This window comes from Pochonia chlamydosporia, chromosome 3, assembly GCF_001653235.2.
Source record: "Pochonia chlamydosporia 170 chromosome 3, whole genome shotgun sequence".
Taxonomy (NCBI): Eukaryota; Fungi; Ascomycota; class Sordariomycetes; order Hypocreales; family Clavicipitaceae; genus Pochonia; species Pochonia chlamydosporia.
In genome coordinates this window covers 3848337-3862044 of record NC_035792.1, presented here as the reverse complement: position 1 = coordinate 3862044, position 13708 = coordinate 3848337, and the positions used below count along the sequence as shown (strand labels likewise).

General features: G+C 51.4%; 4 protein-coding genes across 4 annotated transcripts; 2 read left to right on the top strand and 2 right to left on the bottom strand.

Annotated features, from left to right (window-relative positions):
* Window positions 1-1779: 1779 nt before the first annotated feature.
* Window positions 1780-2852, top strand: VFPPC_05008 (cell surface protein; the record flags this gene model as incomplete). The annotated part of the gene is made up of 3 exons (XM_018284263.1): window positions 1780-1885; window positions 1938-2434; window positions 2502-2852. The coding sequence occupies 3 exons, from the start codon at window positions 1780-1782 to the stop codon at window positions 2850-2852; spliced, it is 954 nt and encodes a 317-aa protein (XP_018145676.1).
* A 793-nt stretch (window positions 2853-3645) lies between these two features.
* VFPPC_13739 (hypothetical protein) lies at window positions 3646-5494 on the bottom strand (the record flags this gene model as incomplete). Its single annotated transcript, XM_022428890.1, has 2 exons — window positions 3646-5302; window positions 5379-5494. The coding sequence occupies 2 exons, from the start codon at window positions 5492-5494 to the stop codon at window positions 3646-3648; spliced, it is 1773 nt and encodes a 590-aa protein (XP_022284508.1).
* A 2752-nt stretch (window positions 5495-8246) lies between these two features.
* Window positions 8247-9089, bottom strand: VFPPC_13738 (RHO protein GDP dissociation inhibitor containing protein; the record flags this gene model as incomplete). The annotated part of the gene is made up of 4 exons (XM_018291510.1): window positions 8247-8377; window positions 8435-8483; window positions 8537-8859; window positions 8924-9089. The coding sequence occupies 4 exons, from the start codon at window positions 9087-9089 to the stop codon at window positions 8247-8249; spliced, it is 669 nt and encodes a 222-aa protein (XP_018145674.1).
* A 1139-nt stretch (window positions 9090-10228) lies between these two features.
* Window positions 10229-12295, top strand: VFPPC_05007 (HET domain-containing protein; the record flags this gene model as incomplete). Its single annotated transcript, XM_018284262.1, has 1 exon — window positions 10229-12295. One exon carries the CDS (start codon window positions 10229-10231, stop codon window positions 12293-12295), a length of 2067 nt encoding a protein of 688 aa, XP_018145673.1.
* Window positions 12296-13708: the final 1413 nt, after the last annotated feature.

Genomic DNA, 13708 nt, shown 5'->3' with positions numbered 1-13708 from the left:
ATGTTGTTTCTCCCCACTTTCTTCTTTTCTAGAGTCGTCACATTCTTCAGTTCTTTCTCCGTATCCCTCGTGGCATGTCCATCTTGTCTCGTCTCTTCTTGGTACAATTTTTCTTACATATCCATCTTATGATTCTTGATGAGGACAGGAGTGTGCAAGCGAAAGTCAGGGTTGACGAGTCACCAGCATGTATAGCGTTTCATTGTTTCATCACCCCCACTGCCAGGCAGCATAGTAGGCATTACATTAAAAAGTATATTCAATAGTATTCTCTTAATTAGGTCATGTCCAAATCTCATTAACCCTGGGTTCTCGATTGAGGTTTCCATATCCTCCCGTGCTCATGGCCATCACCTATCATGACATCACTCATACTTACAGCCCATCCATCACTGATGATAATCTTGATGCGCACTATAGCGGCACTAAGCCCTCTCGTTTCAGGGACTATTCTTGGCTCCTAAATCTTCTCCCACCGGCCATTTCATCCACCCTATTTTTAGATAAACCTGTTGCACCTGGTAAACGGTACGGTGTGCGGTGAATGAACGGCCTGTTTCAGCGGGAGATGCCCACTGCACCGCAAATCTCCAGCTAAATACCTTTTGGGCATGAACATCATAGGAGCTAGCTAGGGTGATGCTTGTTTCAGGGTTCTTCCTCAGGCGGGGAGGCGCAGCAACTTTTCTTGGCACCTAGTTTCACGGCAGTAACGGCATTTCTGGATTGAAATTTCAATTTAAGTTGGTGAATAACATTGAGATTAATTAAGAGGTTATCGTCATCCTGGCCGGTGCGGTTGTGGCTTGCCACACATATGGTTTCTTGAATGTAAATTGCGAAATGCAGTTAGTGTATCCTTTTTGAACACTTACAAATGAATCTGGTCTATTTCATGCAGAGAGTCCGATTCTTAACTACGATAAAACTACTATAGATAATCTACAACAAAGTCCAGTAAACAGAAACGCGCCAAAGTCCAAGCGCCAAACACCATCACCAGTTTCACAACAACCACACACAATATCCGCCCTCAGCCACACATCTTGTCCGTGCGCAGCCCGATAAACGAACCAGCCGATCAGCGCAACCCCCAGGGCTGAACAACTCCCGACGCAAATCCAAAACATACCCATCTGACGCTAGAAGCTGGGAAATTCTCCTAGCTCTCACACACAGCATATGTGGATTTGGTCTCCACGTTAGCCGGATCGCCAACTTCGCGACATGCGACTGGTTGATACTTAAAACACGGGAACTGCACTCCGCTGCTGTTTCAGTGAATTCGCCAGAATTATGATGTTCGGTATTGTCCGGGCTGAGGAGCTGGAATAGTCGGTTTTTGTAATTCCCGGTCCTGGCTGCGGAGGTGTAGCTGATGTTACCGCTTCAAAACGACTGCGTTTCAGGCCGTGATTTCAAAAACTGCCCTTTTTGTATCAAAGTTGGCTGAGCGTGGAGATGGAAGTCGTCAGAATTGCGCGATGAGTACATGTTTTTCACACAATCTAGAGGTCGTCAATGGTTTGGGCAGTCATCCTTGTTAGAAGGTATTCCATACTCCTCCTCTTGTGAGAGTCATGTATATAACACCACTCCATTTCCATCCGTAAACAATATTCGTCACAGCTCGCAAACGCATTTCTCTTTAGGTTTTGTTTCTCAACCATCGTTTTGCATTTCTTTTGCCCTGGCGGCTTGATTTCACCCTACATCCTTAATACTCGGTCTGAGACCATTAACACTGATACATTTGTTTTGTCTCTTAAAATACCCGTCATGCGTTATGTTCTTATCTCCGCTGCTCTTGCGGCCACAGCTTCTGCCCATGGAATGGTTACCAGAATCCAGGGTGCTAATGGCGTCGTGATGCCCGGCTTGTCAGGTTCGTTTCAATCTTCCCTCTATTTATGAACACTATATACCAACACACATAGTCGCCGATGGCACTCCCCGCGACTGTTCCAGCAATGGCTGCGGCTCACAAGCCGATACATCCATCATCCGAGACCGTGACATGAACAGTGGCCGTGCCAGTCCCCTCGGACGCACCCAGGGTAACGGCCCTGTCGACGCCAGCGCCGTCATCAGCAACTTCATGGGCGGCAACGGCGCCAAGGTCCCGACCAACAATGGCGCTTCTGGCTCCGTCGGCCAGGAAGATGACCTCTCTCAGCTTCAGCAACGCCGGGACGAGTACAAGCGCCAAATCGGCCAGCTCTTCGGTAATCTTCTTGGAGGAGGAGGCGGTGGCAAGGGTAATGGCGGAGGCGGTGGTGGTCTGGGCGGTTTGCTAGGCGGTGCTGCTGGAGCAGGTGGCAAGAAGAACAATGCTGGCCCCGAAAGCATGGTTGCTGATACCGCCGGCATGGGGGCAGCGCAGGGTCTTCCCACTGCTGATGAGAACGGTGAAGTGTCCATGGTGTTTCGACAGGTATGCCTCGTACCACGTGTCTGATAAACCGCAAACCCGCGATCGCGTTGATACTAACACTTTGCAGATCAACCAAGACGGTGCTGGTCCTCTTACGGCCGCCATCGATCCCAAGTCCGGCGGCACAGATGCAAACGCCTTCCAGAACGCAGAGGTCTCTCAAAATGTCCCTGGCCTCGGCATCGGAGGTCTCTCTCTCGCCACCAACACTGATTTCCCACTCAAGGTTAAGATGCCGCAGGGCATGACTTGCGATGGCAAGGTCGGCGGTGCTGAAAATGTATGCATCGTTCGTGTTCGCAACGGCGCGGCTGCCGGTCCCTTTGGTGGCTCTGCTGCTTTCACTCAGAGCAAGGCTGCTCGTAAGCGTGCGGTTGCTTACCGTCTTAAGAAACGAATGGAAATCAACCGCGAGTAGACGAGTTTTCATCTCGCTATTATAGAAGTGAGCTTTCCTGTTGGGAGCCTTGGGTCGGACGCTGAGTGCACATGGAACCGGGGATTCTGCACAAATTTTAGGTTGGTCGCCGCCTGCGTACATTATGTTATTGTACCCTTTCCGTTAGACAGTCGCCAATTGTGGTATTTCGTTTTTGATGTGAAATATACGCTGTATTTTTTAGAAAAACACTTTTTCTAATATAGTTGAGGACTATCCAAAAATTGTGACCACAACATACATGGTCAAGTGAAGTATCATCGATTGGTGAGCGCCATCCAGGAGTCCAGATGGCTAGACAGCCACAGCAATTAGTTGATACGTGGACAATACCTCTTGAGAACTTAAGTAGAGAGAATATGCACGGTAAAACATACACCAGCAAAATGAATCGAAATATGCGGCAGAAAAAGATTCTTCCTCAAACACACGTCCATGGCCCGTCTCTTTAGCGGAAAGAATCAGGGGTTCTCGCTTCACCATCAGTGAAATGCGACCCCTAGCATTACGAATTCGGTTATACAAAAGGAAGGGGATATAACAGGTGCGGGGCGAAAGATTAAAACTCCGGGTCATGCACAATTAGTCGTTGTCGTCATTAGAAGAGAGCGTTGGTAAGCTCAGACTGCAAATAAGTAGAGCATTGGCGGCTGGGAATAGTCCAGCAAGGGTCGCCTGGGCAGGGGTGCTCTGTAAGACAGTGATATCACCATCGGCGGCTAGAAAGGTTAGCTAATCGTTACTATACAGCGGTTGGGCGCACATCAGCTATTTACCTGTAAGCAGAGTTGGTGTTTGCCGGCCGACGTTTTGGTTTAACCCTATCCCGATGTTCTGAGCGATGACGGGAGCTTGGTTTCTCTGGAGATTTTTGTTTGACTGGGCGCCCCAATAGCTCAGCCTCTAGAGAATTCAAGTCCGAGGACTGACTAGATTGCGACGAATGTCTAGATGCTCTTGATGAGGTTGATCCACGTCTCTTAACCCCAGTGCGGTCCCTTTCGGTTTGCTGTCTTCGATCTGCCTCTCTCGGCACGTCAATAGTGTCCCAGATACACTCTTCGTTTTCGCTAGATTTGGTTGCCTTGGTTTCAACTCTTGGGGATGTCTCCGTCTTTGGTCGTTTAGGTTGTCGCTCCTGAAGCCTGGTCTCATCGTCATACGAGTGTTTCCCACTTGCTGCGTGATGATCTGACGACGATCGTCTTTCCGAGACGTCTGATACCTCACTCCGAGCCTGAGAATTATTCAACTTGGGGGGAGACTTATTATCCCTATCCGTCTCAATGTTTGAATTTGAGACGTTGCCTTCCCCATGTGTGTGATGTTTCTTCCCCAAAGTAGCACCGTTATCACGATTGCGGGCGGCATTATCGGACAAAGATCTTCGATGCGCATGGTCCTTCGAAGCTCGTCTACCGTTATGGTTGCCCTTGAAACCTACAGCTTGTCGATCAGGTGAGCCGGCTTTGGGTTGCTGATTCTTTGCGGCGGCATTGCCCTGATTCTGTCGCTGGCCTTTTCGAGAACCACTGGCTCGACGATTGTCCGGAGATTGGTTGGAGTGGTTATCTCGATGAGGGACCGCGTTCAGATGGCGCTGATTGTGATGCTCATTAGACTGTCGGCGATCTCTGTTCTTGTTGTGGCGGTCGTTCTTTCGTTTGTTTCTGTGCTCGTGTTGCTGATTGGCCTGATCATGGCTTTTCGGCGGCTTGGGTGGGAGAGGATGAGATGTCACTCCAGCTGGTGGTTTCGGCGGTAAGCTAGGTGGCTTCGCTAAGCTGGTATTTGGCCTAGAGCCTGACCGATTCTGAGGCGGAGCGGCGTTCATAGGAGGTGATGCTTTCGTTTGAGGTGGTGACCGTGAGAAAGCCTGGTTGTGTGGGGGTCTATTTTCGTGACCGTCTCCTCTGTTACCAGGAAAGTGGCCACCAGGGGGAGGTCCAAGAGTAGGTGGAGGGGGCATGTAGCCCGGAGGGCCAAAATGAGATCCCGGTGCGCCATGAGGAGGCGGAGGCTGGTATTGGGGGTGAGGAGGATGAGCAGTGTGAGGAGGATGAGCAGGATGAGCAGGATGAGGCGGATGCGGAGGATGGGGAGGAGGAGGGTGATGAGAATATCCGTAAGCTGGAGGCGGGAAGTTGCTACCATAAGTTGCTGGAGGCGGGGGCGGTGGAGGAGGAGGAGCATAAGGCTGATATGAGGGAGCTTGTCCTGGATATGAGGTTGGAGGATGAGGATGGTGATGATGTGTAGGCGGCGGCGGCATATGGTTCACGCCTTGCCCATATGATGGCGGAGGAGGAGGCGGAGGAGGGCCATATTTGGTGATGATGGGGCCCTTCGTCCTCTTATTTGATCCAGAGTTTTGCCCTTTGGGGTTGATGTTGTTCGGGGTAGATAGATTTCTCCATGTTGCGAGGCCTCTGTGATATTGGTCAGATGGATTTGATGTTATACTACGGCAGAGACACAGATGTAGTCCTAATGAGCGCAACTTACGCTGGGGTTTCTCTGGTAGGTTCGGGACAAGCAACAGCCCAGTGTCCTACGGTGCCGCAGTTGTAGCATTTGGGTTCCTCGGACTGGCCATGTTGGCCAGGAACTGTACTTGACATTTCAGACCATACAGAGCGAAACGCGACAAACATACACACACCAGAACCCCCCTGGTGGTCGCTTGAGGCGCTTAGAGCTCGGCGCGGAACCCAAGCAAGAGTGAAACAAAAGATGGATCTCTTAAGCTGTCGGACAATCGGAATAAGACGAAGCAATGAGTTTCAACAGAAGCTATACGGGCGGCGGCGATGTGGTCGGCTAAAAAGCAAGTGGAAGTGTCAATGTCGCGGACCAGTGGTCGTCTCAACGAGCGCAGCACAATTGACAAGACAGCGGAGCGCAACGCAGCGCAAGGCGGCAAGCTGCCGTGTGTACGGTGGTCTGGTCGGGTGGGTGGTCGCGACAAGCGAGTCTGATGTTCAGAGCCAGAGCTGACCGGACCAGACAGGCTGGCTGGCTCAATTAATTAGCGAAGATGTCGTCGAGGTTTCACAAATCCCCTCCCCAGGCCTCATGGGACTCCGCGAGAGGGGCCACATGAAACTGAACGAATGTCTGGTGGTAATGAGAAATTTGCAGTGAATTTGCAATGAGATGAGATGCAGCAAACCAGACGAGACAAGACAGCTCAATCAGCCAAGTGATGAGACGGCTTGAAGCTGAAGGTGCTGGCACTGCACATGGAGTACCACGTGAGACGGCGCACGGGCCAGGGAGCGTGAAAGTGGTTCGCTCTTGACTTTCAATGGTCTGTTCGGTGAGTTTGAAGGCAAGTGCAGCTGGATGGACCTTGGCCTTGCTGGCGTGGAGCGGAGTGGAGAGGACTGGAGTCAACTGGTCTGGTGGCTGCTCAACCACGCAGCACATTGGGTCAGGCCAATGCTGGTCTGGTTGACTCCATGTCGACAGGCAAAAAGCATTCGGCAGCTTCCTAACATCCATGGCAGTAACTCCATTTGAAATCCATCCAACGTCGCCAAACCTACTCTCTCTCAACCACGCCGTACTAACCAGCCCATAAGGGGAACATCTTCAACCTCGATGGCTGCATAAAGCCTGTCCGCTTTCTCACCGTCCCCCAGCCAAAAGTCGGCTCCCGTGCCAGCAGGAAAGCTCCCACGCAATCCCGATCATGTTGGCACATACAGCCAGCACACCTCCAGATACTTCCTCTGCCCGGAGCAGATATCGACACCGTTACACCTGATGCGTCCCAGCGCATAGGATACTCTGCCCTTTCCAACGTCTCCCGCGCCAAATTACTCGTCAAACCCCCTGACCGAGCACATCCCGAGACACACCAGCCATGCCAAGCTTACCAGGTTCGCAAAACCTCCACGTACCCCAAGCTGCGAAATCTTTGACCTCCCCCATCACCCGATTCTGACCATGCGTAGCGTCCGTCGACCTGGACGAGTGCATCTCGCGCCTCTACAAAAAGGAACTTCTCGCAGAATCAGTCATCGAAGCGATATGCGCCAAGACGAAAGAACTACTTATGCGCGAGAGCAATGTCGTCCACGTGCGCGCTCCCGTCACTGTAGTGGGCGATATTCACGGCCAGTTTTTCGATCTTATCGAAATTTTTAGAATAGGAGGCTACTGTCCCGATACAAACTATCTCTTCCTAGGTAAGCAGCCTTGCCTTCCGCCGCGGCCATAACTCCCCGGCAGCCTTCATCAGCCATATTTGCTGACCCCCCACACCTCGGATCAGGCGACTATGTCGACCGCGGCATGTTCAGTGTAGAGACGATTTCGCTGCTTGTTTGTTTAAAGTTACGATACCCAAACCGTGTTCATTTGATTCGCGGAAATCATGAATCGCGAGGCGTCACGCAGTCGTATGGCTTTTACACCGAATGTTCTCGAAAATACGGAAACGCCAATGTATGGCATTATTTCACAGACATGTTTGACTTTTTGACTCTAAGTGTTGTTATTGATAATCAAATATTCTGCGTACACGGTGGTATGTGTTCAAGCCTGACGCTTCCAACGTCATACTTTTGCTGACACTCATCTAGGTTTATCACCATCTATCCATTCCATCGATCAAATCAAAATTATAGACCGTTTCCGGGAGATCCCCCACGAAGGCCCCATGGCCGACCTTGTATGGTCTGACCCGGACCCAGAACGCGACGAATTCTCGCTGTCACCCCGTGGCGCAGGATATACCTTTGGAGCACAGGTGGTCAAGAAGTTCTTGGCAGTGAACAACATGTCACACATCCTACGAGCGCATCAACTCTGCCAAGAAGGGTTTCAGGTTCTCTATGACGACAGACTGAGCACAGTGTGGAGTGCTCCTAATTACTGCTATAGATGTGGTAACATGGCTAGTGTGTTGGAGGTGAGCGACAATGGAGAGAGGTTCTTCAACGTTTTTGCCGCGGCGCCCGAGAACGACCAGCACAAGGACATACAGCCAGGAAACGATAAGACCGCTGATGGAAATGCCCTGCCGGATTATTTCTTGTAGAAAGTGCGTGCATCATGTACAGGCGTAGCGTTTTGTGGTGTCTCATATCTTCAGCACACAGATAGAATTGCATAACCACATAAAAGTGCTTTAACGTACAATGCCCGTTGAACCCTTTTGTTTGTTGATGAGATGTGAATTTTTTTTCCATTCTTAGATGTTCCTAATGATGATAAATGAATATGAAAAAGCCAAGCTTTCTTTTCCTCCAGAAGAAAAGGAAAATATGAAAAAAGACATGGGCCTCCAGGTATTCTCATTTCCTCGTTACGTTACGCTTAACAAACATGACATGGCATTTTCCACCCAAACCCTAGATGCTCGATTTACCAGTCCTTGGCAATGTCGAAACTCCACTCAAACTCAAGATGCTTCTTCTTATCGTCGTCAACGAAGCTAGAAACGGTGCTGTAGTGACCCCGGGCGAGCATCCCAGAAGGAGCCTCCTCTTCCTGAACTACAAAGCAGGTCAGCATCGATCATCTACATCAGCATGTGCACCAAATTGCCTTACAAGTCTTGGTATACGTAGGCTGCTTGTCCGTGTTGGGAGCATAACTTCCCTATTCGCAAAATGTCAGCACACGCTTTCACCCCAACGACTCCATTCACTCACAATCATCTCAGAGTCCTTGGAGACCTTGATGCCCTTCCGCTTAACGATCTGGACATAGTGCAGGCCGCTCAGAATCTCATGCTGGACCTTGAATGTGGCCGTCATGGAAAACTTGGAGCCCTCCTTGATCTTGAAGGGCTTGTCCTTGAGGATCTTCTCGCTTCCGGGAGTGGACAGGTCAATGGTGACGGGGTCGCGGCCGGGGGTGTGCATCGTCAGGGCGATGATGATGCAGACGCGGGGATCGTTGGGGTCGGAGATGTCCTTGCCGCTGCCGAGGCCGAGAGATGCCTTGTATCGCTGGAGGGACTCGTCGCCTTCGTCTGGGGGTGTGTTAGTGGCAGTTTAAAGTGGCGTGTGTTGAAGACGGGAGGTTCCAGCTTGGACCAAGCTCTCTTGGAGGGATCTCGACAAGGAGCTTGGAGGGTTGGCAGGAGGGTAGAATGGGAATTGACTTGCCCATCTTTTGATAGTCGGCCAAGCTCTGCTTCGGTTGGGAGAGCTTGTAGCCCTGAGTTTCCTCGGGCATGGAATCATCTACGTGGGACGCCATCTTGGAGGTGGGGTTTGCTCCTGAACGACTGATCGTGTGTGAGATGGGCTTCGGAGGTGGATGGGAATGGTACGATTCCAATGATGTTGGCTCAGCTGTAGTATCGACAGCTGATGATGGAGGAGTAGTGTGCCAGGTATTTCAACCGGGTAATGGCACAGAAAATCACAAAGAGTGGAATGGAAAGAGAATGAATAAACACAGACAAGGTCGGTCAAGGAGTTGAGTTGACATGGAGGTGATTGCGGTGACAATGGAGGGGCAGCAACGCCTCAGTGGTGGGGTTCAAGTTGGGGGGCACGGGCGTGATTGGACACGAGCACGGCTGGGTACGACGTTCAAGGGGCCAAGTAGGGAGTAGAAGTAGATCAAATGGATCAATTGATGGTGGGTTTGATAAATAGGAGAGCTGTCTAATTTTTGAGGCGGTTAAGTTAACTATCCCATGCATGGTTGAAGGCTGGTGGTGCAATGGCGGGTTTCAGTGCGAGCGGGACATGGAGTCTGGTTTGTCATGTTAAACCAGACAGCTTGTGCTCCTGTATACTGTGGGCACCCAAGTGTTTAGGTTTTGAGTTCCTCGGTGGCATTTGATGAGGAGCAACGGCTAAATCCACGGAAGAGTTACAAGACATGCTACCCAGGGGCTTGACTTATCTCTAAGGCGCCTGGAGGCGAACAAGAGCTGCCTGACGGTGTAAGCATTGAACATGACAAGCATTTAGTCTAGTTTGTTGTATTGCACAGACTGCAGCAGGATGCATATTTCCTCTTTGGGCAAACATCAGCTGTGGATCTCGGGCTGACCACACTTGAAGTAAACCACAATGCAGCAGTTCATAGCCAAATACCAAAGATAATAGTCTCATGTGGTCTACATACTTGATCAAATTCATTGCGACCCCTGTCTATGTATACGGTGGACGATCCCGGCGGCTTAATACACACTTATAATTACCCAGGTACCTAGCAGAGAGCCTATACTTGTCTCGGCCATGTTCTCTCAGCCGCACCGCTCTTATTCAACAACCTCCCAAACAGCCCGACAAAACCACCAAAGCAAAAGTGCATTCTGGCATTGTCGCATTACGAACAAATCGCATACCATAGCTCTGAATCCAACATCTACACGGACAACCATGGATCGTGGCCGCGGGCCCCAACCGCAGTCGCAGTCGCAGCCACTCGACGTGGACGGACTCGGCGCCCAAATCGCCCAAATGCTGGTCCCTATCCTCACGGCCCAAAACTCATGCCAAGTCCACGAGCAGTGCGATAGCAGCTGTCCGAACCGTATTGGCGTCAAACGATACCAGCTAATGCCCAACGGCGAGCGGCGCTATGAAACAGATGAAAGGGCCCGGCTGGGCGAGCAACTCGGCCATATGAGGCTCAACGATGGACAGCCACCGCGACAGCAACCATATGTTATTCATCCGCAAACACCGAGATTCGCCTATACCAGTCTCAGGTCACCGCATACCATGATTCGACTTGTGAAATTGAAGAGCGCGTATTTCAGAGCAGACCCCGTGGACTGTGAACTGCTCACTTTTGACATTGATGACTTGCCTCCTTATGGGGCACTTTCATATTGTTGGGGTGCGGCTGGGGAGGCAAGTAAGATGATATGTAATGGAAGGTTGTTCTACGCGCGACCTAGTTTGGAAAGATCGTTTAAGAGATTACGCGCTGGGTTTAGTTCCGGCCAGACGGAGGAGTATATCTGGGCGGATGCGCTTTGCATTAACCAGGCGGATCTTGAGGAGAAGGGCGCGCAGATTCAGCTGATGGAGCGGATTTACTCGTACGCAGCTACAGTGTATGTTGATCTTGGAGATACGGCCGGCCATGTGGTTTCGAGTGGTTCCATGTCGGCGACAATCGGGGGAGCTTGGGGCATGGGCAGTCCCGATACGTTGAACCCGGTCAACGAGGCTACACCTCATCCGTTGTTGTACAAGACAGTGTTCCTGGCTCTTCGACAGCCGTGGTTTACCAGGACTTGGGTGATTCAAGAGGCGGCGTTGGCGAGGAGAGCCGTGTACATGTTCTCGGGGAATGTGTTTTCGCAAAAGCAACTGGATGACGTTTTGAGCCGGGAGGCTATGCGTGCGAATCCCAGCCGCATGCAAGAGTTGATGCAGCTGGGTGGAAATGACGCCCTGCGAAACTATCTCAACTATACGAAGCTGCAACAAATCAGGAATGGAAGGGGGAGGATGGGTTCATTGGAGGTTATGGAGCTGACGAGGGACTTTGTCGCTAGCGATCCTGCGGATAAAGTGTTTGGCTTGTTTGCGCTCATGAACGAAGATGACCGGCGAGCAATAGGTTCATATCCCCAGACTCTTGAAGAGGTGTTTCGACGTTTTGCTGCACTGCAGGTGCGAAGGGGCTTTGCTATCAAAATGCTAGACAGTGCAGGCCTGCAACGAAGCTACACCCAAGATCGGAGGCTTCCGTCTTGGGTGCCCGACTGGACGAACCAGAAGAAGTCACCGAAACAAATTGCTGGTTTGCGCCCTGTTCCATACGCAGCGGCTGGATTTACGGAACCTCAAGTCCGCATGATGGGGGACGACTCAGGATCTGGTGGTCTCAGTCTTCGCGGCTTGATAGTCGACACGATCGACACCGTTATCCATGTCCACAGCGCACCGCTTACACCCGAGGGTGAACCATCATTCCTGGCGTTCCACGATAAGTTCCGCCCGGCCTTTGACGATTACGTGCGAAGAGTCAGGGGGAAACCGAGATACATGGACAACGAGGAGGTTTTCGCACGATTGCTGCTCATGGACGACACGTATACAGGACGAAATGCAATCCTATACAGCAGTCCCATAGAGAATCCGGCGCTGACATATCGTTCTGCACTGGCTGCCTGGCGTGAAGGACGCAACTATCGCAATGGTATGGGCGGGGGTAAAATGGATGCCGTGCAGACATTTCAGATGCAAGCGATTGCCGTGTGTCCTGGACGTGGCTTTGCGACAACTCGGGGCGAGTATATCGGACTGGTGCCGCCAGTTGCGGAAGCTGGGGATCTCGTGGTAGTGTTTTACGGAGCCACCGTGCCGTACATCATACGGAGAGTGGCGAATGGCTATATTTTGATTGGCGATGCATTTGTACACGGCTTCATGTGTGGCGAGGCTTTGGAGAGGCGAGATTTGGAGGCGACGGATATTGTTCTTGTGTGAGATGTCTGATGTACTATATACGCTTACGGTGGCAAGTTGGATACTGAATAGCGTACCTTGGCGGGGGAGCTATTATTTCTAGGACTGGTACATATGTTGAAGAGAGTTGTTCCTAGTATTTTAGCTGCGAGGTAATAATGACTTGGCGAAAATGCGGCATTGGTGTTTTGCAGCCTGCGATTTCTCGGTCTGTTGATGCAGACTGAATGAGAAGATGGAGTCAGGAGGTGGAGCAAACCCAAAGCGGCAGTTGGTACAAGATACCAGACGCCATCCAGTTAGAAAAGGATCCAGGAACAAGCGGTAAAGGCGCAAAAGAAGACGGCCAATTCACTGAAGACAGTAGAGTGAGTGAGAGGAGATCCCTGCATTAGCGTGGTTGATCCTTGGCTGCCTAGGTCATGTCTGTTGAGGACGACCAGACACTTGAAGTCTCTGCATGTGGTCGCTGGGGAAGTTCGGAAGCTCTCAATCGTGCAGCAAGGCTCTCGTCTGTTGACCCCGTGGTCTGGCCCGTGCTCGTGGGTTGCGTAAGAAAATGTGAATGCAGGCGCACAAGGCCATAAACCAAACAATTGGTCTACCTTGTCCAGAGCGTGGAGGGAATCGCACGAAGGAAGCGGAATTGGGCATCCATGGCCTACACGTTGTCCATGTCCGCACCATGTTTATGGCGCCATGGTCGTGGGTGTGGTCGTGTCTGGTCTGGCCAAGTCTGCTTCCTGTCAATGTTGCTTCTGGCTAAAACCAAAATTGGCTGGGGTGCAGCGTCGAGTCTTTTCGGGGTCTCCTGGTGCTCCTCCTTTTCCCTGTGCTGGTTTCTGAGGGACCAGACAGACCCTGGCCTACATTGGGTCCCTTCAACATTGAAGTCAATTGGCCGCCTTGGATTCATTGAATGCAGTCCCTGCAGCACAGTACTCCGTAAAGTGGTCAAGTGTTTTCTCTCCTGTCTGCCAGCATTTCTCGTCAATCGCTCTTGTTTCGCCTGCGCGAGTCGCTCCTTTCCGGTCAATCTGTCTAATGAGCGCAGCCAATTGACGAGGTTCGCGCTAGTGCCTGACCATCCGGGCACTCCAGCAGGTGCATCGCTGATACATTTGAAAAAAGCTGAAAATGTATGGAGTGCAGAGTACCCGTTATGTACCCAGTTGATTGGTTGCAACTTCCCAGTTGCTGTCTGTTGCAGGTCGAGGTGCAATCTCAGCCAGGCGCCAGGCCAGACTTGACTGCTTTCACTGCTCCCTGGTCTCCCAGCGCCCCCAATACACGTACGGAGCAGCCACCTGGCGCTTCCGCTCCCGCCTAGCCCAACCCAGCGGCCACTGCCCTCCATGTGCCCTGCCGCTCACTCCATGTCCTTCCTAGTGCCCTCTCCCACTCAAGTGTTCCTCATTCATCAACATTTCAATG